General features: G+C 50.8%; 2 protein-coding genes across 4 annotated transcripts; one reads left to right on the top strand and one right to left on the bottom strand.

Annotated features, from left to right (window-relative positions):
- Nucleotides 1-165: 165 nt before the first annotated feature.
- NCOA5 (nuclear receptor coactivator 5) lies at nucleotides 166-20,300 on the bottom strand. Of its 2 annotated transcripts, XM_039699780.1 has the most exons (10): nucleotides 19,263-20,300; nucleotides 15,993-16,179; nucleotides 15,392-15,499; nucleotides 11,392-11,458; nucleotides 7,637-7,996; nucleotides 7,294-7,385; nucleotides 7,048-7,174; nucleotides 4,814-5,013; nucleotides 2,531-2,854; nucleotides 166-2,122 (listed from the first exon to the last, which is right to left on the bottom strand). In XM_039699780.1, the coding sequence occupies exons 1-10, from the start codon at nucleotides 19,728-19,730 to the stop codon at nucleotides 1,467-1,469; spliced, it is 2,589 nt and encodes an 862-aa protein (XP_039555714.1). In that variant the 5' UTR covers nucleotides 19,731-20,300; the 3' UTR covers nucleotides 166-1,466. The 2 variants fall into 2 exon arrangements, with proteins under 2 accessions (XP_039555714.1, XP_039555715.1); XM_039699781.1 differs by lacking the exons at nucleotides 11,392-11,458; nucleotides 15,993-16,179; nucleotides 19,263-20,300 and having other exon boundaries at nucleotides 15,392-15,483.
- Nucleotides 19,013-24,579, top strand: CD40 (CD40 molecule). Of its 2 annotated transcripts, none has more exons than XM_039699784.1 (9): nucleotides 19,013-19,159; nucleotides 20,387-20,468; nucleotides 21,036-21,161; nucleotides 21,296-21,439; nucleotides 21,653-21,752; nucleotides 22,670-22,731; nucleotides 22,960-23,058; nucleotides 23,491-23,516; nucleotides 23,896-24,579. In XM_039699784.1, the coding sequence occupies exons 1-9, from the start codon at nucleotides 19,112-19,114 to the stop codon at nucleotides 23,971-23,973; spliced, it is 765 nt and encodes a 254-aa protein (XP_039555718.1). In that variant the 5' UTR covers nucleotides 19,013-19,111; the 3' UTR covers nucleotides 23,974-24,579. The 2 variants fall into 2 exon arrangements, with proteins under 2 accessions (XP_039555718.1, XP_039555717.1); XM_039699783.1 differs by having other exon boundaries at nucleotides 19,014-19,159; nucleotides 23,818-24,579.
- The last annotated feature ends 3,010 nt before the right edge of the window (nucleotides 24,580-27,589 follow it).

Genomic DNA, 27,589 nt, shown 5'->3' with positions numbered 1-27,589 from the left:
GGCCACCCCAGTGCTGTGCAAGTCAGGATCTGTGAGGTCCACACACATTCTGCTCAGCATCCAGTGTGAAGCCTCCACACAGCTTATCTGTGAGAGGAGAGTAACAGCAAACACATGAAAAAGATGTATTCTGAGAGTACTCAAGTGTCAAAAAATGAAACAAGAAATTTTTCTGATTTTTTATTAGAAAGTAATGTCTTTTTTTTTAACAGCACAGAGATAAAAGAAATGCTACAACACAAACCACCTGGGACAAAGAAAATCCTCTGCTTCAATCCACTGCTTTCTTAGTATCTCACAGTTCCCTGCAGGAAGCCCACAGACTCCAAGAAGGCCATGATGGGGAAGGACCACACAGCTAAGTGATGTTTTGTGTTCTGGTATCAAAGTATGTTCCCAGTAAAAACACAGTGAGGAATCACTGCCTGATTTACCACTCCACTGTCTGCTGCAGCTACCAAAATGTTGAAAAAACATTTAAAATTATGGTATTAACATCTTGGCACTGCCTCTCCTCCTCAGATGGACCAAACATCCATCAATAGCAACAGGTCTGATAGAGCAGCACTGTCCCCAATACCTGGTGACAGGCATTCCCAGGGAGAGCCAGCAGCACATCAGTGTGGCTGCAGCTAACAACATGCCAAAGACTGTAAGGAAAGGAAATTTACACATCAAATTTACCAGGTTGATCTTAACACTGATTACTCACTGTAGGAAAATTGACAGACCGTTTGAAATCTCTGCCTTGGCTGGAAGTTCTTGTGTGGCAGATGTGTGCTCAGCCCACAGCTGCCAGTCTCTGTGAGTGGTCAGGAACACCGGCCTCTCTGCCTGGACAGGGCAGGCCAGCTGTGGACAGACTGCACAGTCCTGGTTACTGAGCAGTGGTCAGGCATGTGCTTCATGATTTTGGCTGCCAGCACTATCACTGGACTTTCCAAATGGCTTATATGCTATTAAAAAAAAAAAAAAAAAAGAAATCCAAAGAAAAATAGTGCCCATTCCACACTGGTGGGTGTCCAAGGCTCGTCAGTTTGCTGCTCTGTCCAGTCCCCTAATTCATCAAAACTGATGATCCAAAACTACACCGAGACCTACCAGTGAGCCCAGACTGCACCTCAATGGGAAGGTGCACCAGGTGCTGGGAGTAAGGAAAATGCAGTAGGACTGATGCTGCGGCAGCTTCTGGGATGGGACAAGACAACCAATGATCCAACACAGTTCAGCACATCGTGCCTTGGAGAAAACTGAGCATTCTGCTCCAAACACTGCTAACCAGACCAAGGAGAGGGAGGGCAGCGCCAGCAACCGTTGGCAGCAATGCTGCAGGGGGTATGCTCTCGCCAGAGTGGAGAGGACATGCACGTCCAGGGCATCTGTCCCCGGTCAAGGATGGGAGAATTCTTTAACAGCTATAAGTATGGAATGGCAAAGGGAAGGGGAATGGGTCCAACAGCTCAGCTCTAATAGTGTCGCTGGTAGGCACCCATCGGTTGCTGGGCTGAGGACCCCGCTCGCCCCTGGGCCACGGTTTGGCTCACAAGGTGGGAGAGTGCAGGACCACTCTGGATAAGGGTGTCCAAGGCTTTCTGTACACTGGGGTTGTCAAAGTTGATACCAGAAGACACCGGCCTTTGGGCAGGCACATTGCCAGGCGCAGGGAGGCGGGTTTGGTGCTGACCATAGAGCGGCTGAGGCTGTGCAGGAGCTCCGGGTCTCGGACCTGCGTTTCTCGAAGGGCCCGGCAGAGTAGGAAGCTGCGTGTTTGGAGTCTGCAATCTCTGCTGAGCCTGGTTTATATTTCCAGCATTGATCTGTGCTGGCCGGGGCTGCCCGCTGGCCAGGTTAGCAAAGTTCTGGTTGGGAGTGCTGCCTGCAGAGCCTGCAGAGGCTGCAGGACCGCTGTTTGCCACAGCAGCTGCTGCTGCCGCCGCCCCGCTGTTGAAGAGACTGAGGATTTTTGCTTGAAGCTCCTGCTGAGGAGTAGAAGAGGTCACTGGAACAGAAGGAGTAGAGACCAGAGGCTGTGAACTCTGATGAGCCTGAGAACTTGGAAGGTTGGACTGACTACCCAGTGATGATCCTGAAGGTGCCCCCAAAGGCTGTCTTGATATGGGTGCTGGGAAAGAAAGGAAAGGTGGTTAAAGCTCTGCAAATGCTTTTGAAGGGACACCTAAAGAAAACTAATGAAACAGCTATCAAAGACACAGCATCAGTAAACATCCACCCTCAGATCACAGCTGCACAGCTCTGGGAACCCAAACCACTCCAGAGAACTGAGCATAGCAGCCCAACCAGTTATGGCAGTCCTGCTGTTGCCCTAAGAGAATCCAGCATAAAAGGTCTTCCACATGAATACTCTGAATTGTCTCACGGCATGCAACGACACATCCATCTCAGTAAAATGAGGTACTATATGAGGATATTATGCTCCCAAACTCCTCTGCAGTCCCAGGACTCTTTTCCTGTCCCAGCCCTGAGGACCACAAACCACGCAGTAAAGTCTGTCTGGGGCTGTGGGACTTACCCTGCAGAGAGTCAGTGCTGCCCCGCAGCAAGCGTTCCTTCCGGTCTCTCAGGTAATTAATGACTTTATCTATCTCCTCAGCAGTCACATAGCGATTGTCTGCCAGCAGGTTCAAGAGAGTTTGGATCCCGGGAGGGTGACCTCCTCTGACACCCTCCTCCATGGGGGGTGGGCGCTCCCGCTCCTGCAGAATAGCTTCGTCTGCCATCTTGGCAGCCTGCCGGGCGATCTCCTCCCGCTCCTTCTCCCGGGACTCTGTCTTGTAGCGCTCGTAATTCCTTGCCACCAGCACCATGGCATCAGCCTGGGGCATGTTGCGGTGCTCTGCAACAAGGAGGAAAAGGAAGAAAAGCTCTGAGTGACCCAAAGTGACTCTGATGGAGGTGCTGTTCCTGTGCCTGCCAGCACAGCCCCGTCAGCAGCAGGCACTGCTCAGGGAGTGTGAGTGCACACTTGGGAACTTCCCAGGCACACGGGAACAATTACATTTTCAAAGCCAACAGAAGGCCCATGGCTATCAGCCAGCAAGGCCAGCCTTTCCTTCCACAGCTGAGGGCTCAGCCCAGAAATGTCTTTCTTGTCTCTCACCAGTTAAAAGGAAAGCAGCTCCCTCTACCTCTCACATAAATCCTCAGTTCTCCGAGATGAGATGGTCCCAGTCATTTTACTGCTAAACCCTGGGACAGATCCAAAATTTGCCCTCTGAAGGCTGTATGCTTCCCAGAGGAGGACAGCCATGGGAATACGTTTGTTTCTGTGCTGCCAGTGCCTTAACATCTCATGTGCCCGTGCAGCTGGGGAGGGAGCTGCACTGGCTCAGTGTCACATGGCTGCCCACATTCAACACTCTTCAGGCAACAAGCAGCCATCAAAATTCTTCTGTAATAAAATGAGTAATGGGCAATTTCAATGGTGGGTTTTGAGGTCATTATTTCCAACTCCCACATAAACAGTCACCTGAACACAGAGTTAGTCTGGGAGATCAAAAGAGCCTTTACCTTCCCAAAAGTGCCCAAAGCTTTGGGCAGGGTCCTTTTAACACCTGCAGAACATCAAATCCTGCAAGCCTTTTCCTCCTAACAGAAAACTTGGATTAATTTGAACATTAGGCTTTGCACAACGACAACTGTGAAAGAGTTCCCTGAAACAAACATGCATGCAAAGGTGGCCAGCAGCAGTTGAAGGGACCATTTCTAATCTCTGGAATGAGCTGTGGATGAGCTAATGACTGGGGTTCCCATCTCTGATACACCAGCAGATCCAGTGAAGAAAAGAAGCTTTGGCCTCCTGCCAAAGGTTTAACAGGTGTTAAACCAAAGAAGTTGAGAATTAAAACCAAGGGTAGTGGGAAGCCCAGTGACAATGTGTGTGAGCTGTGTGTCTGCAGGAAATGAGGGAGCTCTCCTATCACATCTGCATCTGATGTTAAAGGAAACTGGGCTTCTCCAGTCAGTGAGCATGCACCAAGCTCTGACTGTGCACTCAGAGGTTTCCCCTCCCATATGAACTCACAGAACATTACTTGGGAACACAGTAAGGGAGAAATAACCTTTGAAAGCTCAGCTGTGGTCAAACCAGTCACCTGTGTTGACAGATTTCATGAATGTTACATGTTGCTATGATCAGAGCAACACCTGCTTTCCCCAATCACATTTTGACAAGGCATTTTTAGTACCTACACCCACCCTCATGCAACAACCAAGTCACACCTTGTGATGGAAAGCGATGTGACAAGTGTAAAGGTGCTAAGAAGGTGGAGCCTGTATACCCAAACACTTTGTAGATCTATCTTTTCATAACACTTTGTAGTTTTATCTTTTTATAACTCTTCCCAGTTTCATTATCAAACCTCTACCATTACCAAATCCTTATTAAATCACATTTGATTTTAAAATCTGTCCTTTAATTTGCCACATTCCCAACATGCTCTTTCTGAGAGCAACAAGTGGTAGAGTGAGGTTGGGCTGGTATTATTCAGAGATCTCCCAGAGCAGTGCAGCTCTGGGGTCCATGACTTGCCCCAACACTGCAAAGGCTGGCAGTGTTAGGAGCCAAGAACACAGATGAGATTTCCTCTTGGCAGGAATTAGACATTCCTTTTGACAAGGGGCAAACACAGTATTACAGAAGCTTTTAAATAATGATATTCACATTTATGACATGGTGTCAAGTAATTTATGACTACTTATGTGACAGCAAGAATGCACTTTGCTCTATGTGGTTGTGCCTGAAAGAAAGGTTCAGAGTGACCACACAACTCCCAGCCAGCTGAGACCTCAGTACCTTGTGGGGTGCCAAACATGATGTTAACAGTGCAAGAACGGTGAACTTGGTGCTGCTGGGTGATGACAATGGCGAAAGGAGACCCTCCCCTGCTCACATCGTCCAGAGCTTGTGTCAGTGACATCTCTGTGTTGAGGAAGATCAGGTCCACCACCATGCCCAGGTCCCGCACCTTCCGCCCCACGGACTCTGCGTACTCCCTGCCACAAAGCAAAGGCAGCATTTAACAAACCAGTCACACACAGGAACAGAAACCTTGGCACTGCACCCTCTCCACCATCCCAGATTCGCTTTTCTGATTACTTGCCCAGCTTCATGACGTTTACCAGGACAGTACTAAAGCAATCCCATTATAGCAATATAAAAGCCCTTATTCTGATCTGAATCAGTCATTTCAGTTCAACCAAAATAAATTACAAATCAAGCCTTAGCTGAGCTGAGAAACAGAGTGTTTGCAAAGGGATTTACACTATTACAAATTTGTTTACACATAAATGTGTTTCAACTGAATTCATTAGGGGAAGGAATTTCCACCAGCAGAGTTCCAAGGGATACAGAGCAGAGAAGCCAACCTACTGAACTCATTTATTCCTGCTTTGTTCAGTATCTCAACTGTTCACATGTGCCTCATTCCTTATTGGCCTTCTCTTTTCTACTAGTTGCTTTCTGCCCTAACCCACTACCAAAACAGCATCTCTGGATCCACTGCTCCTGTATACCCTGTCCTACAGCCTTCCCCATTCAAGCACAAAACACAGCTCAGAAGGCTGAGCTTGAATTGCCAGGGTTTTTTTTTTAAGCTTACTTTACTTAGAACCAAACCTGCAATACCGACTGCACAAAAAGTCTGACAAATTCACTCTGTGTGCACCCACACCTCAAGAAAGAGGGTAATTTTATTGTCTTTGGAGGTGAAGTCTGTAATGGTGATTAAAACTGTCTCCCCTTCAACCATCTTTTTAAGAGCTTTGAAGTCAAATGACTGTATCTAAGGCATTCAGGAGTCATCTTTCAACAGGTCTATAGCAGGTGACATCAGTACTATATATATATATATATATATATATATATATATGTATATATACAGTACAGCTTCAATACAAGATTTATGAACAGCTCCAGCTCTTAAGGTTTGTAGCCATTACAGACCAAAATGATTCTTGGGATACTAAGCTGATCCTCTGGCACATAAAAAATATTCTTGAGTCAAGCACAATAACTTGTGGTCTTTTAGAATATCTTCCAAAGAATTTTAGCCACCAGGGGATAAAGGATCTAAAATTTCCTCTCAAGTTTTGTTCCAATAGGTAATCAACTCCATCAGAAGTTTATTTCTAGTTTCACTGCTTCTCCTGTTTCCATTTCCTCTGCATTTTCTACCAGCAGAGAAGGCAAAGTGCCAGCTGTCTCTTTCTGCCCCACATGTACAGCAAAGTTAAAGAAAAGCAACTCTTGATCTTTTCTCTGAAAGGATAAGGAAACAGAGCTTTAACTTTCCCCTGACAAACATTTTTCTTCATATTACAAGCCAGGTCTGTGATTTATTTACATATTTACTATTCTTTAGTATATTTAATTGTAAAGATACAGACATGAGACTGGTGACATTGTTAAAGCCTTCTACTACTGTGCCAGGTGTACCTCCTGTTCCCAACAGAGTGTCTGCCCTGTGAACTCAGGAAGTGCTCAGCCAGCCACAGGAGATCACCCTGGTTACTGCTTATACCTGCTTTTGATACCGTCCCTGATTGCCTTCAGCAGTGATTTTGTGCTTCTTGCACATTGGAATAATGGCAATGACTGGTGTCTGCCCTAGGAACCAATCCAGCAGGAGCTCTGGACTAACACCCCCAATCCACCCTGACCCCTGCTCTGTACTGTCACCTGGTTGGCACATATTCCTAAGTTCCATATCATGCTACCCATGAAAAACAAGTACAGGCCCCTACAACCTGTTGAAATGGTAGGCTTGTATGGAGAGTAGGTATAAAAGTATCAGGAGAAGGTACTGCAATAGATTACAAGAGGGAAATACAAGCAAAGCACAAGATACATTTCCTCATCTCAGCAGCATATATTCCCAGAAAAAAAACTGGAGCTGTAGCTTCCTGGGGACTCTAAAGCCACACTCCTCAAGAGCAGCCTGTAAGACAAACAGCCTCAAGGCAGGACTAAGTTTAAATCCATCCTCTTCTACCATGCAATAATAAAACTGATTATAACTACTTTCTTACTTTGTCTGTTTATTCACCACTATCACAGAACAATCCACGGGTCTCTCTGCATCAAAACGCCGCTTGATTTCCTCATAGTACTGACGGTACAGCTCCTCGCGGCGCCGCTCCTCGCGCTTCAGGCGGTCTGAAATGAGCACAGGGACGAGTGACACCCTTCACACCTGCTCAGAGGGGCACGGAGCAGCACAACTGTGGCACTGTGGCACCATGGCACCCCTCCTCTGAAGTGGTGCAGGTACTCACCCTCGGGCTCCTTGTAGCGGTCGTAGTAGGAGTCGTCCTTGCGCCGGTAGTAGTCGTCAAGGCGCAGGTAACGGTCGTAAGACTCGTCTCGTCTGCAACATTCAGAAGCAGCAATGGTTTCCTGCAGCACCATCTCAGGCAGCGACTTTGGCCAAAGCATCACACCCAGACCTCCCCCACGTTCAATTTCTGAGGTACCCATCTGCTCCTCACAAGACACAGATCAGCACCCAACTGTCTCCAGCCAAGGGTGATTTCCTTAAACGCCTGACACCACTCAAACAATTGTGTCAGAAATGCCATAAAAACATTACTTTGGCAAATAGGATCTTGGAGAGTTTACCTGTACAAAGGGTCCCGAGGGTCTCTCATATCCCGTGGATCCCTCACATCTCGTGCACTTCTCATATCCCGTGGATCCCTGTATCGATCATACAGTGGCTCCCGTGGGTCACGAAGGTCTCTAACATCACGTGGGTCCCTCAAGTCCCTTGGATCCCTGATATCCCGTGGGTCTCGCAGGTCCCGTGGGTCCCTGTGGTCTCTGGCATCACGCATGTCTCTAGCTCGAATGTCTCGAGCGTCTCTGGCATCTCGCCCGTTCCTGCCATCCCTGCCATCTCGGGGGTCTCTCCGTGGGCTTCCCCGAAGAGGGGAGCGGTCACGCCTGGCATCTCGGCCATCCCCGTAGGCATATTGCTCTCTGAGGAAAACACCAGGGAAATTCCATTAGCCTGCTAATAATACGAGTACAGTCACCCTTACATATCTTACCTGAGGTGCCAAAGTCACCTTTCATAGCAGCTGAATCCTCCCTCTTACCCCACAACAACAAACATTGACCAAAAGTCGTATTTTGAAGCAGTCTGGAGAATGTTCAGCACAGCCAAACAAGACCCAGAAAGCTCCTTAATGGAGCACTAAGTGTAGAGCACCTGCAGGTGAAGTGAACAGGCACTTCAGAAACCATCATTTTAAGGCCTCCGACCTCCAGCATCAGCCATAGATGATCTATCAATCATGTCTGGCAAATTCTTTGAGACAATTCAAGGTGATGTAGGCCAATACCCACATATATGCAATAGCCAGGAGTGTTCAAGGGATCCATTAAATTCGCTCATGAATGACAGCAGAACACCTGAAGTAATGTTATTGGCATATGATTAAAAAAGGAGCAGCTTGTGAGGAAAGACAGTGCAGGCTCCATGCTGAGGCTGTGTTTGCGTTGCTGACAGAAGGCAAAGACAGCTATGGCCTTCTCCTGGATTTGAGGGACAGTTTCTGTAGAAAGCCAGCTTTATGCTTATAATGCCCTGGTTAAAAGGGTACTAAACCCAACCAGCATCCTCAGTGGCCACAAAAGGCTTCTCTGTTGGATCTGAATGATCTATCTCATTCAGACTTTATATTGCAGTCTTCAGAGGCAAGGAAGAATAATGCTCCAGTCTTCATCTTTTCCCATAGCGATAGGATGTTTTCCAGGTTGCATTCTGTTTTCCAGAGAACACTATAACTTCACTGTAGTCAAAACAAAGCCTTAAAAAAAATCTTGCAGAGAAACGTTGGAGCTTCATGTGTTCGGACTGTTTTTTCCCCAATAGTGACAACCATCAGGAAAAAAACCCCAGCTTTTTGAATCTTTATTTCCCATACTTGACATGACTTTTACAGTCCTCAAACAGCCTAATCTAGTTTATGAAAGACAAGCAGAACCTAAGTCTGCATCCACTGCAGTGCAGTCACATAGAGATCACCTGGAGAGAACGAGTCAGATGAGCCCGAGTTTGGTGTCAGGCAGAGTGACAGGAATGAGATGGAAGAGCAGTCTGTGCATGGATTTTGGTGTCAGACACCCAGCTGTGCTGGGAACACATAAGAGTGCTGGCATTCTCTGTTTGCATGTCAGATACAAACCAGATTTTGGGACAAATTAGAGATGCCACCAAGAGCATATATAGTCTCATCCTCTAAGTGACATAATGAATTTGCAAACAGCCAGGTGTAAAGTCCTTCAGCTTCTTGGACGTATAAATCCACTTTTTGTTTGTGATCTGTATTGAAATCCCATCCTGTGACAGATACATAATAGCCCCCTTCCCGCAAAACCTACAATGAATGATGGCGGAAGCTCAGGGGAAACTCCTGACTTGCCCTAATGGATATGAAGTAACTGATCTTTCCATAGCTGTGAGACCATTTAGCAAAACAACCAGATGCAGGGGAATTGTTTGGCATATGACATTTATTCCAGCTGGAGTGGAGGTGACCAGAAGAGGCCACATTCATTTTCCGCAGAGACAAACAGATCCGGAATGAAGAACGCACAACTGCGACAGAAGTAGAGATGTGGCACAGGTAGCCTCAGCTCTTGTGCCCACATGGCTGCCCTGCTCGAGGGAGACAGAAGCACAAAGGCACAGCTTCCACACCTCAATCACCATGGCCTGGCTCCTGCAGCATCAGCACCACTGCCTGCATCTGCTTGGGACTCGGCCCTGCTGGCGCAGCGCCGCTGTGTGCGGCGCAGCGTGGGGCTCTGCAGCACTGGCAGCTGCTGTTCCCAGGCCACAGCGTGCTCCAGAGTCCACTGATCACAGCCATGCCCACGACTTGATGACTGTGACCCCACTGCCACCTGTGCCCACAGTGCTGCTTGGGACCTGGTGCTAACCACATGTGATGGCCATGGTGTAGTGCCAGCTGAAATCCAAGTGTGTCACAGTGGCACCAAAGCCTTTGGCTGCTGTTCAGTCATGTCCAGTGCTCCTTAGGACTGCAGCACAGGCACCTGCTCTTGTACACATGCAGGATGACAGTTTGCAATGCCCATGGCATCAGTGCCTGTGCTTGTCCCTCTGCAGTGCAGTCCAAGGATCAATGCTCATGGTACAGACGGCTGACCTGCACCCCTGCAGTGCTGCAGCACGGGTGGCACTGAGGCCAAAGATGAGCCATCAGTGCCTGCTGCTCACATACCCCCAGGGTCCTCCCACCAGCACCAAGCACACTCCAGGCCAAAGACTTGCTGCGTCTGCCACAGGAACCCCAGCACTTCTTGGGCCTGATGCCCACATGCTGATCTCTGCAAGCACATTTGGCCCTATGTAGGCTTAAGTGCAGTGCATAAAAATCCTAGATGGTGCCAAGAATTGCAGCTACTCATTCTCTGCCTTTTTTTTTTGCTTTTTGCTTTTTTTCCCCTTTTTTTTAAATGGTGTAGATGTCTTGCTAGTTGCACTTTTCCCTCATTTTTGGTAATTTAACAGTTCAAGCTAGTAAAGCACACTACACGTGGCACCTCAATTACCTTCAAGTCCAGCAAGCACCATGCTTTTTCATGGAAGGCTTTACAGCAGAGGCACACAGGCTGGATACCTTGTACCAAACAACACTGCAGCATGTCTTTGTGTGCTTCCTTTGTGTGGAAAGGAAATTGAAGTCATCTTCCTGTGACAGGCCAGTCCATATGTTTTCCCCTTGCCTGTGGCTGCCTACACAGAGGAGGTGAAAGAGGTGAAGGTGCTGTGCCCACTGCAGGGTGGGAAGCCAGGAGAAGCTGGAGAATACAATGGTGACTGCACAGGGGGCCTGGCTCCAGGCTCTGCTAACACAACCACACGGGCAGACAGGACCGTGCAAGAGACATTTGCTCTGTCTCATGTTTTGCTCAAGTGCTCTTTTCCAGCTCTCATGGCAGCATTGGAAGCTTTCAACATCAGAAGAGGCAAAATCGCAAGATCCTCTGCACTAGGAGCACTGCAGCCCCTTGGCATTCTCTAGATGTCTTGGCTTCTGATCCTTGGAGGCAGGAGCAAACATCAAGTGTATTCTTCCTCCCAAGTCTCTTACAGCCTGTGCTGCAAAACTGAATGCTGGGCCGCAGTAATGGCAGCAGACACAAGGTTTCCCTTGTGCCTCCCAAGGTGCCCAAGCCTAAAGGGCTCTCAGAGGTGGAGCAGACACTTTCCTGCTGGAGCATCACTGCTGGATTGGGGAGGTGGCAGTAGGGAAGAGACACAGACATTTAGCACAGGCCGATGGGCTCATGCCCCAAAGGCCTGAACTCCTAGTATAACTCACTGCTTCCAGGTACTTTACCTTCGTGTGGGACTGGACCTTGATGAAGCCTTATTCATATTTCTTCTTTCCACTGCTTTATTAATATCTGTAAAGAATAATCAACCCATCTGTTCAATGCTATGAAACAAAAAAAAGATCATCAGCACAATTCAAATGAAAGCAACTTAAGCTCAACAACATCCAGATGGTGCAAGGAAATCCATTCAGCAGAGAGACATTGTCACTTTGACAATTTTTTATTAAGTTTAGATAGTACAACATAATGAAAATTTCATGGATTTCTTTGACTTCAAAATAGGGTGGACAGCTTGGGTGAAGTTTTAACCCTGCATGTTCAGGCCTACATCCAGACTCTTCCTTCCATAAGAGAACCTCTTTCTTCTGCAGTCTATGAGCGAGCAGAAAGCGACTCATGGACTCTAGGAGAAAAAGCAGAGTCTGAAAACCTCCGAGAAAGGAATGATGGCCAGCACAGTCTTAAGTTCACAGCCAGTCCTGTTCAACGGAGCATGCCGATACCCTTGTTGGGAATAATCCAAGGGTTCTCAAAGGGGCACGTGCAACTGCCTTCCAAGAGACTGCTGCAGTGTTAAGGTGCACGGCCCCCAGCACTGAGAAAAGGATCCAGGGGCCTGGAACACAGGCTCCTTAGGAATTCAACATGGTGCATTCAAAACACCATTGTTAACGTGATGCAGACTAAGGCAACAGATCGGAAATTTGAAAACTGGTTGGCTTCTGAGGATCTCTGTGAAAAACACCATGAAGGGAAACACAAAGAAGGAAGAGAGCTGTGAAGAAACAGAATCTCGTCCTCAACCCACAAAAGTGAAGTTGCCCAGAACTGGCAGGGACCCACACTGTTCTCAAAGCCTCCCGTGACAGCTGACTGGAGATGAAATAATGCACTGGAGGGGGGCAAGAGCAAACAGCAATGTGACTTTGGACATTTTACTGAGAACCTTTAAAGGAAACAACCCAAATCCGGGCCCTATGTGCTCCCCCAGAATCCATCAACAATTAACATTTCTGATAAGTTATTTGCATTAACCACTTTCAAAGCTCTTGCATGAGAATATACACATGTCGTGATGTCTTTAGGCAGACTCAGCCTTAATATCTTCTGTAACATCCCAAACTATCCTTCATTATTTTCAAGATTAAAACTGTAATTAAGGGATCAGGTCTAATTTTTGTTCTTGATGTCAATCAAGCAGCATGTTGCCTCTCAGATGGGGCAGAGAAGCAAGTGCAATCTGAACATTAACTACAACTGCAGCATTACACCACTCACAGGACCCCAAAGCACCTCCCCAGGACCAAATACAGCTGCAGGGTCTACTGTTACAAACTACATCTGAAGGACATTTATTCTCTAAGCAGTTTTACTACTAAAGATATGAAAAGACTACTGTGCATTTGTGGAAATACTTTGTATAATCTACACTGGAGTTAAACTCTCCCAGAACTTTTTAGCTCACTGTGTTATTAATGATTGTATTCAATACTCAGACTGCGTAACTGAAGTAACTGTTCTCCTTGCATTCATTTTTTAGTTGATAATTTTGCCCCTTAAAGTCAAGTGTTATCTTTAAGCAAGACACTAGCTGCTTTCTTTGGTTTAAGATTATTTTTATTTTCTGTTTTAAGATGCCATTGAAGAAACCTATTATGATTTTTACACTCAGTATCATACATTTCTTTCAAATAAAAAAAGTATTTAGATCTCCACAAAAATATTTTAGTAGAAGAAAAAAAAAAACTTTGACAGGGATCCTTCTCTTGTGCAAAACAAACACATTTAGTAACATTTTATTTAATGCCAACAGCATTTACAAATTAAGTATTTGAACACTGACAAAACTTCGGGAAAAAAAGCCCAAATAAAAAGTCTTCTGTCCTGTAGGATTTTGAGATGACAGGGCCACTGTAATCACACAGTGTAAACTTCTGAACAAACATAGGTGACAGGAGTTTCTGGAATCCATCTATCACAAGTGCAGCAGTGGCACTGAACTAGTGCTTATCTTTTAGCAAAACATCTAATTCCAATTTAGAAGTCTTCAGAGCACAGAAACCACCACAGATCAAATAAATTACTCCAGAAGCCAATTACTCTGCTGTTAGAGAAAAGTCTTTATTCACATTTAAGGCACTGTCACACTTATGCCTACTACACTAAAACTCCCTGAACCCCAGGTTGTCTGTAACACAGAGATCACATCACTCCTTTCTCTTGAGATTTTTGCTTGGGTTTGTTCTTGAATTCTAAACCTCTGTCAGGTTTTTTCAAGGCTTTTCCAATTCAGCATTATCCTTTTTGAACCAGGCATACCAAAACTCTTCCAGCAGCAAAATCCCACAGGTATCAAAACCCCCCTACTTGCACGCCTGTGCTTTGCACAGCCAAGGACAACCAAAGCACTCTGGCTGGGTGCAGACCTTCCCTGTCAGCTTCACTTAAATCAGGTCTGTCTGCATCCAGGATAGGAACTCCAGGTCCTTTCACCATCAGTGCCTCAATCTTCTTTATTTCATCCTTTTTTAAAAACATGTTTTTCTCTCCAAGTCACTTATAAAAGCCCTGTATGGCCAGGACTCAGTTTTTCTAGACCACCACTCAAAGCACTGAGAAATTCCATCACGTTACACCTATTCCATTCTAGATTCACTTGAAATCCATTTAACTCTGCTGTTTTTAACTGCACTCGTTTCTTATCAAGTCAAACACCTTCCAGCAATCTGTACACTAACACTGCTGCTTCCAGCCCTAGAGCCTGCAGTACCATAAGAGTAACTAAGACAGGATTTATTTTGATGGACATTAATCAATTGCCTTCTCATCAGTGTCAGGTGAAAGAATCCCTTTGTTCCCAGGCTCTGATGCCAGGCTCATTCCATTTATCCTGCCTACTGGCTCACCTGCAGCACTCTACCAGCTCCCTGGGAACTCCTGGTTTTCCAAGGCTTGTGGAAAAACACCAGTAACAGACTAGGCAGGTCAGTAGTTCACTGAGCCTCACTGACGTTAATTCTTTTGAGAGCTCTAGATTTGGTAGCTGCAGTTTTACCTTTTTGGTTTTGCTACTGAAATGGAAATCACATTAAACACATCTCCTGCCACTTCAAAAACAAACAGCAGAAACATTAACTGGTCTTCTCATTAGAAATTTTATCATTGCCAGTCATTTAGCCTTAGCTTCTGAACCAGCCAAAGCTGCTCCTATTTAAGCCTTTACACTTGGATAATGCTGGACATCATTTCTTCTTGTATCCTTCTACCCTTCTTGTCTATTTGCCTTCATTTCCATCTTCAGGCTCCTATTTGTTACTGCACATACACCTTCCCACAGGTTACTATTTATTCCTCCTGTCATTCTTTTTTAAGTCACACTGTTTTTCTTCAAATTATCATAGGCTTACTTTGAAAGTAATTTTTTTCTTGCATTTAAAAGATTACTCGTGGATTTCTAACCATTCATGTCCATTTAAGTCTGCTTCCAGCACATTTAGCAGAATTATCTTCATCTTTATGAAAATACCCTTTTTAAAGCACCCAGTATTTATAGCACTGCTTAAAGGCTGGCTCCACTTGTGCAAAATCCCAGCTAAGTTTACTTAGCCAACCAGCCACTAAGCACTGTGACCAATTCCTCTGAGCACGTCAAGATGAAGCCCAGTTTTGGTTTACAAATGTTATTAAACCCTGTGCTGGACATTCAGTGATCCCTTTCCAGGGCTCACTTGCTGCACAGTTTCTTCTCTTTTCTTAAGGCTAACAGAGCTTTCCAAAGACTAACACATAAAAATTCAAGGTAAGACCCAGGCAGCAAGGTGAGCCACACGGCAGGTGAAGCACACAACAGGAACTCAGGAGCCAAACACATTCTGTTTAAATTGATTGAGACTAAGGCCAGCCAAGTGTCACACTGTGACCTTTGAGGAGGGCTTTAAAACAACAGCACCCTTTCTCCCGAACGCATGCTGGGGTCAGGAGAGCGAGGAGCATTTTCCTTACCTAATCTATACCCTTTATAAAGGCGACCCTTCTCACCGTCCAGAGCGGCCTGGACATCTTCTAGACGGTCATACTGCACGAACCCATAGCCATGGTACATGCTGAGGGCTGCAAGAGTTAACAGCAGGGCAAGACCGGTTACAACCACGGACAGTGTGACCCACACCCGGCCAGCGCTAACCCCACCAGCTGCACGCTACCCAGACACCACTGTGCAAGCTTCCTGGGAAAATCAAATCCACCAGGATCAAAGTGCACAGCTCAAAGACTCTGATCAAGTTCCTTCTGACAAGGCAGTGACCAAAATTCAGCCTGTGAAGTGACCAAGATTTGATTTAGAGGCTATGAAAGAGTATTGTGACATCACACTGCGACCCTAAAAGCTAAAACATAGCTGATATATTTGCATTATGTTTGAGCTGTGCTGAAGGAATTGCTCTTCCTGACAAAATGCAGGCAGAGAAAATTATCATTAAAAGGTCACTATTTAGGAACAACATTGGTCACTCCTGTCATCATCATCAAATAGCATTTGACAAGCATGAAGCAATATTTCTCCCTGAAATCCCTGCCACAGAAAGGCATAAGATAATATACTAACCCCTGATTTTGCCATATTTTGAAAATATCTCTTCCATTTCTTCACGAGTCATGTGGTCTGTGGGCAAATTGCCGACAAAAAGTCTTCTCTCTAAATCCTGAGGATTGGTGCTGTTAGTGAAGTCGCTCTGTTTGATGCTATTGCTCTTGCGTCCTCGAGCCATTTTGCTTTCGTTCCAAATCCAACTCTTCGCAAAAAAAAAAACAAACGGCCATGCATATCATTTCAATCCATGACATCAAAATTAAACTGGAACAAGATTAAACTTAACAGCTTTGCAGACTAGAAGCCAACTGGGTCTGCTTGACGCAAACTTCACTCCAGAGAAATCTCAATACGAGGGACACAGAGGTCAGGCAAAATCACTCACTGCAGCATTCTGGCTGAGCTTTTCTGTAATACTGAAAGGTAGCAAACCTAATCATTTTGCAGATAGGTTTTAGCAGTTTGACTCCAAGCTAAGATACAAATAAAACTAATTTTCCACTAAAACTCCTTAACTTTAAGCTTTTCACCATGCCCATTGTTGTCACATCTAGTTCTTCAATCCACTGATAAGAAATATTGAAATTTATGCAATATTTTAATAAGCTGAAAGGAAACACTCATTGTAACATTGCATAACAGCACCCAAATATTCCAGCAGGGCTTGGAATGAGGCATAAGGAAATAGTGCTGTAATACCCCTAAGTGACCACACCTGATCACTGCACTACACGTGAAATCTCAGCTTTCCAGTCCCAGAAAGCACAGGTCCTTATCTGCATCTCTGTCAGACAGCACAGCTTTGTCCCCATGGAGATGTCAGCTCCCACAGCAGGCGGGTCCAGAGCTGGGAATTCAACCCCCCCCAGGTGAATGCTGCACCCTTGCTCAGCTCCCCCATGCAGAAAAAGCACATTCCCTTAGCCCACACCCCTGCACACAGCTGGAGCAGTCAGCAACATTCACTGCACAAACTCACCCAAACAAATTAAAAAAAAACACCCCAATGAAAAAAAATAATAATAACATAACAAACACTGCCAAGCTAACAAAAAACACCATCCCCAAGCTTCAGACTTTCTGGTTTAAAATTCACCATTAGATAAAGCTTAAAGAAATTAATAACACTGAAGCTTTCAAGGTGAACTTAAAAGTTTGAAAATTATTTAATAAAGTTGTCCTACTTCCTAAACATTCACCTACAGGAATGCAGGATGGGATTTTCTGTTTGTAACATGCAAGAAGCTTGGAAAAAGAAAGATGATGAAATTGAATGTATCAACAGAAACTTCTCTTTTTAATCATGCAATGCCTACAACCAAGATACTCCCTAACAGTACCCTGGAGTAAAATACAATTTCAAAGTCATCTCTAAATAAATAAATCAAATGTCAACATAGATAAGACTATATGAATACTTTTGCAACATTTAACTGCCATGAAAAATACATCTACTCCAGATCTGAGACAAAAAATGTATTTATTTATCTATCCTTTAAAGATCAATCAGCTTCACATTTGCATCACTCTTGCCCCTTTTTAGAAAACCCTGCAGAGAACACGTCCCTGTCTAATCAACTTTTTAAAATTAACTGCCAGAACCAGGGTGAGGAAAACAAAACCCAAATCCAACAAACAGAATCCAACAAAATTAATCTCCTCTATCATATTTGCCCCAATCCCCCTGCAAGTTCGTCCACACACACACAGAGTTTTATCTTCCCCACAAGAAGTACCAAATCCCTTTTTTAATTTTTTTTACACAAAAGCACTGGACTCCTATTCCACTATCGCAGCTCAAGTTCTCATTAGCTGAGGGCAGAGAAGCTTTCAAAATTCCCTCAAAATGAATAAGAGGCAATAAAACATGGAAGGCACTGTCCAGGCCAAGTTCCCATCCGAAGCAGGATGCAGGGCACAGGCACACAGAGCAAACAGGTGTCAAACTGGCCTGGAGCTGCTGGCAGGACACCTCCCTTTCAGGACCAAAAGCTGTAAGAAGGAAGCTGTTTGTGTTCCTCAGGGGTGGGGATAGCAGGGGGTGTCTGAGGAAGAGGCTGCAACAACTTTCCACGTTAAGAAAAACAGAACCATTTTCCCACTTCAAAACAATCAGTAAATCAGAGCTCTCATCTAAGATAATTCACTGCCTCTTATCATTTACCACGCAGCAGATTACATAGTTGAGGGCCATTTAGCGATCATGAGACCAGAATAATTGAATGTTGTCCCACCTCTGGGCACTCTGGGCACTCTACATCAGGTGAACACCTAATTGCCACATTAAGCCCTGTTGTACGAATGCAGCCAGAGAGGCACGGGGGGAGTTTAAAGGGGACAATTCCCCGCTCAGCAACTGCGGGTCCTACCACAGGACAGCCCACAGCACCTCACGAGCCAACAAACCCTCTGGAAATTAATTAAAGCCACATCTCTCTAAAAATCTTATATTTAAAACCAGAGTTGTTTATTAATAGCGCTACAGCTTCAAGGAAGCAGGACTGCTGGAGCGGGATATTGCAGCTCATTTGCCACAAGCGAAACGCGACACAAGTCTCGTGAAGTTCGGGGGCAGAGCAGAGACAGCGGGCACGGAAGGCAGAGGGGCCGGGGAGCGCGGAGCTCTCCCGGAGCGGAGCCGCGCTCTGCCGAAAGGGCCTCGGGGCACCGCCCGTCCCGGCGCCCGCACCTGGGCACACGCGGGGCCGCCCGCTCGGTAACCGGGCAGCGCCTCCGGGACCGGGACCGGGACCGGGACCGGGACCGGGACCGGGACCGGGATCGGACTGGGATCGGAATCGGGACAGGGACCGGGACCAGGATTGGGGTCAGACAGTGACAGGGACCGGTATCGGGATCGGACTGGGACAGGGACCGGGATCAGACTGGGACAGGGATAGGGACCGGGATCAGGCAGTGACAGGGACAGGGATCAGGATCAGGTTGTGACAGTGACCGGGATCGGGGTCAGACTGCTGTTCCGGGCAGCGCGGGGCTCGGGGCAGCCGGCGGGGAGCGGTCCGCAGCCGGGCCCGGCGGGGAAGCCCCGGCCAGGGCGGCCCAACGCCCCTTCCTGGGCGGGAACGGACCGAGCGCTCTTAGGAGGGCGGCGGCGGCGGCCGGGGCGCAGCGCCATGAACCGGCTGGGGCTTTGGGGACTGCTCTGCGCGGCGATGCTGGGCGTGAGTGGGGCCGGGAGCGGGACAGGAGCGGGACGGGGGCAGAGGCGGAGGGGATCCCTCCCTCTCGGTGTCCCGCCGGGCTTTCCGGGAAGGGGCACGCTCCCGCCGCTCCGGCCCGTCCCCTCGGCGAACCCCCCCGTCCGGGGAGCCCCGGGGCTGTGCGCGATGGCGAGAGCGGGACCCGGCGGCGCTGCCGCCTCGGGTCCGTGGGGCCGCTCTGTCGGGGCCCAGGCGGGGCGGAGGAGCTGCCTGGACTGCCTGGTATCCTCTGCAGGACTTCTACCCACGCGCTTTCGCTTTCCTCCGGTGGCGCGGGCCCGGCAGCCCAGCCCCGCCCTGCGCTGGCCCGGGGGTCCCCACGGGCAGGGACGGGCAGCGGCGAGCCCCGGGACCCTCGGTCGGGACCCCCAGTCGGGCGGGACGCTGGAACCGGCTGCCGGCGCTCCTTTAACTTCTCGGTTGCGTGCGTGCGGCTGGTTCGGCCCCGCAGCCTCGTCGCTGTCCCGCGCCGGGGCTGCTCGAGATGCCCACGGGGGTGGGCTGTGCCCGGCCGTGCTGGGTGCTCGTCCATGGCACCCTCGGCCCGGCCCTCTCTGCCTCGCTCTCTGCCGGAGCCCCCGTCCCGCTCCGCAGGATGGCCAGGCGCATCTGCCGGGATACAGGGATGGGCAGCGAGGGGCCGGCTATGCGAGAGGAACGGTGCTCCGGGTGCCCTCTTGCCCGCTGTCTTGCCCGAGAGCTCATTCCCTGCCTCTTTTTACCCTTCCCTGTGCAGGTAGTCCCCTGCCAGGAGGAGCAAGGGCAGGCTCTGGCAAAGTTTGCACGGGTGATGCGCTTGGCTGGGGCTTTCCTGTCCCTCAGGGACGGCGTGTCAGCCTTGGGAAGGGGCTGGCAGTGCTCTGGGCGTGAAAGCTTGGTGATCACTGCTCCCCCTGTGAGGTACTGCCGTACTGTTGGCAGGGGCACAGGGTGATGTGCAATCACATTCTGGTAGGAAACGTGGGGAAATGTGGAGCAATGCTGCCGGAATCACTGCCACCCCACTTCAAAGACAGCACAGATGGCATCAGGCAGCGTGGGTGGCTGCTGTGGTCTGTGGTTAGTGGAGGTGTGGGAAGAGCAGCGTGGGGAAGCCTTCACCTCAGGGTGCAGGTTAGCAGATGTGTCTGTGGAAGCACAGCGGTGCAGGAGCGTTGGATATGAATTCACAGGTCTTGTTTCTTCCAGTGCTGGGAACCTGCTGATGCCCTAACATGCTTTGATAAGCAGTATGTCTACAAGGGCCGATGCTGCAACCGGTGTCGGCCAGGTATGGAAACCTTTTCCTAGGGATCTCACAACTGGGCTGTGCCAGGACCTACTGCCTGGGCACAGCGGGGCAAGCTTGGCTTGGTGTGATGGAGCCCCTCCACCTCACTGCCAGCAATGCTGACAGCTTCACCTCCCTGTGTCATCTCAGTGATAGAGCAGCTGGGACCTTGTGGGTGGTCTTGGAGATCCCTTGGGCCTCACCAAATGTGTCACAGCTCTCTTGGTTCTGTTTGTGGTCTTGCAGCGACAGGACCCCATGGCAAAGGCAGCTTTGTGGGGAGAGTGCTCACACTAGCAAATTGTGATGGTGTTTGCCAGCTCCTGCTGTCACTGTCAGGTCATCTCCCAGTCCCTGGAGTGGCCCCACAGCCCTCCCTCCCCACCTGGCCCCTGCAGTGTTTGTGGTCATCAGGCGAGCTGACTCCTTCAGCCCTGGCTTCCATGCAGAATAGTGCAGCAGTCCTGGCATCCACAGCTGCCAGCCTTCCCCTGTCCTGCTGGCAGAGGTGCTGTTCTGCAGAGAGGGAAAGCCCCCTTGCCCCTTCCTCACCAGCCTCTATTGCAGGGGAAAAGCTGGTCTCTGAGTGCAATAAAACAGAAGACTCTGTCTGTGCCCCCTGTGAGAGCGGGCACTATCAGCCAAGCTGGACCAAGGAGAAGCACTGTGCTCCTCATGATATCTGTGAAGGCAGTAAGTGCTCCCTGTGACCACTGACCCCAGCCTGGGGGGACTGGGGGGACTGGCTCCCTTGACCACTGACCCCAGCCTGGGGGGACTGGCTCCCCTGCTTGGTGTCTCACCTCGTCCATGTTCCCTCTGCCCAGATGCTGGCCTCATTGAGAAGGTGAAAGGAAATGCAACACACAACACGGTGTGCCAGTGCCGGGCTGGCACGCACTGCTCTGACATCAGCTGCCAGACTTGCGTGGAGAACCAGCCTTGCCAGCTTGGCTCTGGCTTTGTGGCAGGTAAATCTGACAAGCTGTTCCCACTCAACAGGACTGAAGCCTTGCCAGTGCTGACCTCAGGGAATGGGGGCTCCCCCAGTGTGGCAGGGCTTTGGGAGAGCAGTGCCATTGCCACGGGGCGTGCTGCACATCTGGACTCTGCAGCCCCTTGCCCCCTCAGCCCTCACCCCCCATAGCCCTGCTGACCTTTCTGCCATCTGTGCTCCTCTCCAGCCAAGGCCGTGGACAGGATGTCATCCCCCTGTGAGCCCTGTGCAGAAGGCACCTTCTCCAACGTCTCGTCTAAAACCGAGCCGTGCCACCCCTGGACAAGGTATTGTTTGGGTACAGACCATGTCCTCACACCAGCCCCAGTGAGCACATCCTCTGCTGCCAGTTTTCTTGGTGGCCTTGGGGACTGGGCTGGTCTCTGAGGGACACAGCATCTGGCTGGTGTAGGGCCAGAGCAAGAGGAACAGGGCTAGGAGCATGGTGTGGTCCAGGACAGCATTGGCTGAGGTTGAGGCAGACATTCAGGGACTTGTGTCTGTCCCTTGCTCTGTGCACAGACTGCTTGTCCCTTCAGGGGTGTCCATGCTGTCATCCATGCTGGAAGTAAGGGATCAGGATCTATGGGGATGCCCCATGCCCTGTTCAGGTTCTCCCTCCCAGTGCTCTCTGTGGCTGTAGTCATCAGCCAAAGCACAAGCCCTCTCCATAGGGAGTTTGGCTTTGAGGATTCCATGAACTGGCAGGTCATCCCTCTCTTTAGAAAGCTGCTTGAGGGTTAATTGCAGTTCCTGGTAGAAACATGAGCCTTATTTCCAAGCTGAATTAGTCTTGCTTCAGCTGTCAGCCATTGGATTTCACTTTGCTTTTATCTATGCCCAGAAATTACTTCCCCACAGAGCCACTTGTAGCCCATCTTAGCTTTTCTGTCATAGCTACAGTGCTCAAGCCCTGGGGGCTTCCCTGACTGGACAGGTCTGCTCCTTCCTGTGCCTTGTCCCAAAACTTGTTCCCATCCTCAGCAGTTTCAGCAACTCCAGGCCAAGCCCCAGGGTTGGTACCCAGCTGTGTACCTGCTGTCCCCTTCAGCTGTGTTGGTGGGGGTCCCCCTGCTCGCCCTACTGGAGCTTGGTGGGCTCAGAGCAGGATGTGTTTTGGGGCAGCTCGGGTGCCTGCCCAGCCCCAGCTATTCCCTGCGCTGAGATTACTGCTGTGGTTACATGGTCTTGTTCTTCCCTGCAGCTGTGAGGAAAAGGGGCTGGTGGTGAAGGTGAAAGGGACGAACTCCTCGGATGTGATCTGTGGTAAGTGCCTGCTGCCCAGGGCTGGTCCAGTGCACAGAGCACCCCAGGGCTCCAGCTCCTGTGGCACTCAGAAGAGCTGGCCTCATGCGTGGTGTTTTTGGGAGGGGAAGGCCTGAATGCATGGCCAGTGTGATGCCTCCCTGCCTCTGTCTCCATGAGGGGTCCCTGTGGGGCTGGGGCATGACCCCGTGTCCCATGGGTGCCGCACTGACCTGTGTCCTCCTGCAGAGTCCAGCAGGCGCTCCTCGCTGTCAGTGCTGATCCCCATCACAGCTGCAGTTGTCACATGCCTCGTGGGTGTCTGCATCTACTGCCTGGTGCACACAGGTGAGGGGCTAAAGCACGTGAGCTGCTGCCTTGGCCGAGGGAGGGAGAACCTTGGCTGGAGGGGCCATAAAGGGCTGAGAGTTGGGCCAGGGAGGACAGCAGCAGCTCTGCTGAGAGTGAGGAAGCTCCTCTGGGGACATCAGCAGTACAGGGTTTGCTGAGTCCTGCTCTGTCTTTGGGAGCAGGTGTGTTGGCACTGCTGCAGCCTGAGCTGGGCCAGCTCTTGGGTGACAGCACTGGTGCCCCACGAGTCCATTCTGGCTCCTGCTGTGCCCCCCAGCCTGCCCAGCCTGGCAGTGGCAGCAGGCATAACGTGAGCTGCAGGACCTGTGGTGCAGCAGCACCAGCCCTGGCTCTGACCTCGGGAAGCTCCTTGCAGGGCAGGAGCACTTCCCCCTGAACATTGCCTTCTCTGTCCCTCTTTCCATCCAGATTCCAGGCGACGAGTGCCAAAGGAGGTGAGTTTACCTAGAGCCCCCTCCAGCAGTGGTTGGGATCCCGCCTGGGCACGGCTGGGGATGTGCCAGCAGCAGCAGGGGCTGTGGCTTTGCAATGCAGGAGGGCTGGGGGCTGAGCTAGGCTGCCTGGCTGGGGCAGGGCAAGGGCTGGGGCAACCAGAGGATGCTGCTGGCAAGTGCTGAGCGTTTGGGGGGGACCCATACTCTGGCCTGCAAGGGAGTGTAGCAGGAGCCTGTGGAAAGACGTGGGTGCAGAGTGGGGGAATGTAGCTGCCTGCCCCTGACCCCTGCCCCTGTGCAGATAGAGGCTGGGGAGCCCGGAGAGAACCCAGATACCCAGCAGCCCACGGAGCAGGATGAGAATGTCTTGCCTGTGCAGGAGACCCTACTCAGGGGCCAGCCTGTGGCCCAGGAGGATGGCAAGGAGAGCCGCATCTCGGAGCAGGAGATGCTGTGAAGGCGCAGGGCACTGCCCCCGACAGGAGCACAGACTGGACAGCACCATCTCCTCTGTCCCCTCTCCAGCTGGGGAGGAAATCTGGCATCTGGCCTGACTGCAAATGATGTGATGCTGCAATGGACCATGGCACGACCGCCCCACAGGAATACCACTACAACTCCTGGTCTGGTCACCTGCACAGGGCTGCCCTGGTGGAGCAAGGCTTGGCCGCCCACGTGGGGACACGGAGCAGAGCCCCATCCTGCTTCCTGCCCAGGTGATGCAATGACCTGGGTGGCTGCTGGCCTGCTGAGCCCTTGCAGAGCCCCTGGCCACAGCAGAGTGTCACTGCTGACAGGAAGACCCCAGCACAGATCCCCGTCTCCCTGGGTGCTGGAGAAGCCAGGGCTTGGAAGGGGGGGCTGCTGGTGTGAGATCCCCGCGGCAGAGCTCAGTCCCGTGTCTGGGGTGCTGTGGAAGCGCTGCCCGTGCTGGAGCAGGGCCTGCTGGCATCCGGACAGGGAGGAAGGAAGGCAGGAGCGGCGGGCACACGGCTCTGCCCGGGCCGGAGCGCGGGCAGCGGCGTGCGGCGGCCGGGAGATGGTGCTGCGGGACCGGCGCGGGCTGCGCGGGGCGGCACCGGCACCGCCCGCCCGGCCCGTCCCGCCTCTCTGGCCCCGGGGGGCTCTGGCCTCGGGCTTGCCCAGCGCGGGGCCCCCTCCCGCGGCTCCCCCGCACCCCCGCCCGTCACCCTCCACCGTGTGATTAAACGCGATTTTCTGCCCCTGTGCGTGAGCAGCCCCGAGCCCCTGCCGCCCACCGGCGGCCTCGACCGGCGCTCCCAGCTCTGGTGTGCCGGGAAGGAGGAAGGATGCTTTGGGGATGGGCGGGTGCTCCCAAGGCAGAGGAGGGAGGGAAGAGCTGCCACCCGCTGTGCTGACCCCCACCGTGCCCCCAGACCCTCCCCAGCACTCCTGGCTGGCCCCACTCCCCTGCATGCGCTTCCCCTGTGGCTGCCCTCCCTGGGCCTCGCAGCTGTCCCAGCAGAGCCGTGCCCAGCCCGTGTCCCGCGCCAGAGGAGCAGGGATGTGGGCAGAGCTGCCTGCAGCAGGCAGCTCCGTGCCCCGAGCCCCACTGCTCTGGCAGTAAAATGCACCAGTGGGGTCCATCGCGCTGCAGGGCAGCGCTGTGGGTGCTGCGGTGCAGCAGTGGAGTCACCCCGGGCTCCAGAGCGCTGGTGTGGGGCTGCAGCAGCACTGAGGCTTTAGGTGCTGGGAGCAGCCTCAGCCTGTGACCCAGCACTATCTGAACACAGGCAGCACGGCATGAGAAAGGCCATAAATCCCAGAGCAGGAGCAGCTGGAGCATGGAGCAACTTTGCCAGTACAGGCAGTGGCACATTATTTAAGGCTCCTCTTAAAACCTAATGTTAGGTTTAATAAGGGAGATAAAAACATGGCAGCAGCTTTCCCTCCTCTCAGGGCTTGGCAATCCCAGCAGTGCTGGTGGGATGGTCTCAGGCTGGGCAGCATTCCCTTGGCACCAGCCCAGAGAACACCCAGTTCTGGGGACAGATGTGATCCCGCTCCTGCTGGAGGAGAAGGTGTTACGTGGGCCACAGATGCAAAGTCTTTCGCCCCAAACATGAAGCCTGTGGCCCCAGATGGTTTCCAAAGGACTGTGTCCCTAGGTGGCAGGCTGAACTCTGGGGCCACCTCCCCACATCCCCCGAGGCTGACCCCTCCCTGCTGGCGTGCAGCGTGCTCAGTGCCCTGTGTCACACATGTACCGTCTCATTAGCACGTCTGTCCCCCAAAGTGAGAAGGGAGAGCGCGTGAGGCCTAATTGAATGTAACTAATTATTCACTCTGCAAATGCTCTGTTTAAATGGGATTGTGAGGGACAGAATTACTCATTCTGAAAAGGGGAGAGAAAAAGAGAAAGACAGAGATAAAACAAATAGAGGCGGATGCTGGAGCTGCAGCTTGCTCTCTCTCCCCAGAATACCAATTACTGGATGAAGTGATTGTATAAATCTTTACCGAGTGAACGGACTGTACTAGTCACTTACTCCTGTCCTCTTATTATGAGGAAGCAATGAAAAATCATCCCACTCTCCAGTCCAGTTAAGGGTTCCCAGTCGCTGTCTTGGGCAATATCTCACCAGCTGGAGAGCTCGTCCTGGGGCTTTCTCAGGGTGGGGGTCCCACTGAGACAGGGCTGAGCACTTGGCAGGAGCCCACAGCCCTCCTGCACCTCCAGCCCTGGCGAGGAACAGTGGCTGTGCATGCTCTGGGGAGGTGCAGGACTTCTGCCCCAGCAGGAGCCAAACCATGCCATGCAGCACCCTGGGACATGGGGAGACATGGGCTGGCCAAGGGCCCTGGTGTCACACATGTCACCCAGGGACCCCGGTGCCTGGCTCAGTGGCACTCCAGGTCTTGACCCCTCAACTTGTTCTCGCCTTCTGTGGGTCCAGCCCTGCCAGTCCCCTGGTGTCCTCCACTGGCTCCTGCAGTGCTCACTGAAAAGGGAGAACACGGTGCTTCCCAACCTCTTCCCACACTGCAGTCAGTGTTTCTCACTCAGGGTGTCTCTGCTCCACTGGTTGCAGAAATGCACTTATTGGCAGTGACTTCCATCACTCTTGCCTGCCACGTCCTTTAATCCCAGATCCCTCCAAACACCCACATTTCTCTTCTCAGTAGTGGTGTGGGATGGGAGAGGAGGACCTGGCCACGCAGAGCTGGGACAGCTGAGAGTTCCCCTGCACCCTGCCATCAGTGGGGAGCACCCACATTCTGGGGTCCTGCTGCATGAGGTGGTGAGGACCCAGCCAGTCCCATACTCCCTGCAGGCAACCCCGGGTCCCCTCACCACAAGGCACCCACAAGGGGCTGCTTTAGGGGGACAAAGACCACCTGGTCTCCACATCCTGCAGCCAGAAACAGAGGGACCCCTCAGAGGGGCCCTGCAGGTGCTATTCCAGGGGAGCCACAGGAATTGTGTGGTGGGTTCAGCTGGTGGGGAAGACAGGCTGGGCACAAGTCAGTGACAAGAGGGTAAAGCCTCCAGTCTGTCCTGCCTTGTCCTGGCTGGGGATTTGATTGTTGCCAGCAGCGAGTTTCCATGCACTGGAGATGTGCGTGTGTGGGTGTGAGGGAGAGATAACATCATCATCATCATAACAAATGCAGTTGTGAAGCTCCATTCTCTGCTTATTGGCTTTCTTCTCTTTATCTATAAATAATTGCAGGGACACAATAGACTTTTAAGTCTGCCAAAGACTTTGTCTCCCTCCAGCAACCGTATTGCTACAGTGCTGCCACCTTATCTGCTTGTAGAGGGATGAGGGTGGGAAAAATATTTACTGTCAGGGATATTTGTCATCTGCAAATTACTCCGCCTACAGTTTGCAGCGGGGATGGTTCTGACAGCACCGATCTGTACTGTGGGAGTGTGAGCACAGGGGGTCTCCACGCTGCCCCAGACCCACCTGAGCCTTGTCCCATTAGCTGGTGGGGTGGGCAGCAGCAAGCTGGCAAACCCACCATGTGTGCAAAGCCATGCCACGGGCATGGGGGATACAGCTGATGGTGCTGAACCAGGTGCCTGGCAAGTGCCTTGACACAAG

Source organism: Passer montanus, unplaced genomic scaffold (genome assembly GCF_014805655.1).
Source record: "Passer montanus isolate IOZ18808 unplaced genomic scaffold, ASM1480565v1 scaffold139, whole genome shotgun sequence".
NCBI lineage: Eukaryota > Metazoa > Chordata > Aves > Passeriformes > Passeridae > Passer > Passer montanus.
The sequence above is the reverse complement of the archived record's forward strand: the minus strand, read 5'-3'. Positions and strand labels throughout refer to the sequence as shown.

Bases quoted from the DNA above. Each gene is read 5' to 3' on its own strand.
- NCOA5 (XM_039699780.1), bottom strand. From the start codon at position 19,730: ATGGACGAGCACCCAGCACGGCCGGGCACAGCCCACCCCCGTGGGCAT. The intron at 15,500-15,992 runs GTTAGTATATTA...TAACTCTTGCAG, and splicing joins AAAATATGGCAAAATCAGGG to CCCTCAGCATGTACCATGGC. The intron at 2,855-4,813 runs GTACTGAGGTCT...TCCTTGTTGCAG, and splicing joins CATGTTTGGCACCCCACAAG to AGCACCGCAACATGCCCCAG.
- CD40 (XM_039699783.1), top strand. From the start codon at position 19,112: ATGAACCGGCTGGGGCTTTGGGGACTGCTCTGCGCGGCGATGCTGGGC. The intron at 19,160-20,386 runs GTGAGTGGGGCC...TGTTTCTTCCAG, and splicing joins TCTGCGCGGCGATGCTGGGC to TGCTGGGAACCTGCTGATGC. The intron at 21,753-22,669 runs GTATTGTTTGGG...TCTTCCCTGCAG, and splicing joins CCGTGCCACCCCTGGACAAG to CTGTGAGGAAAAGGGGCTGG.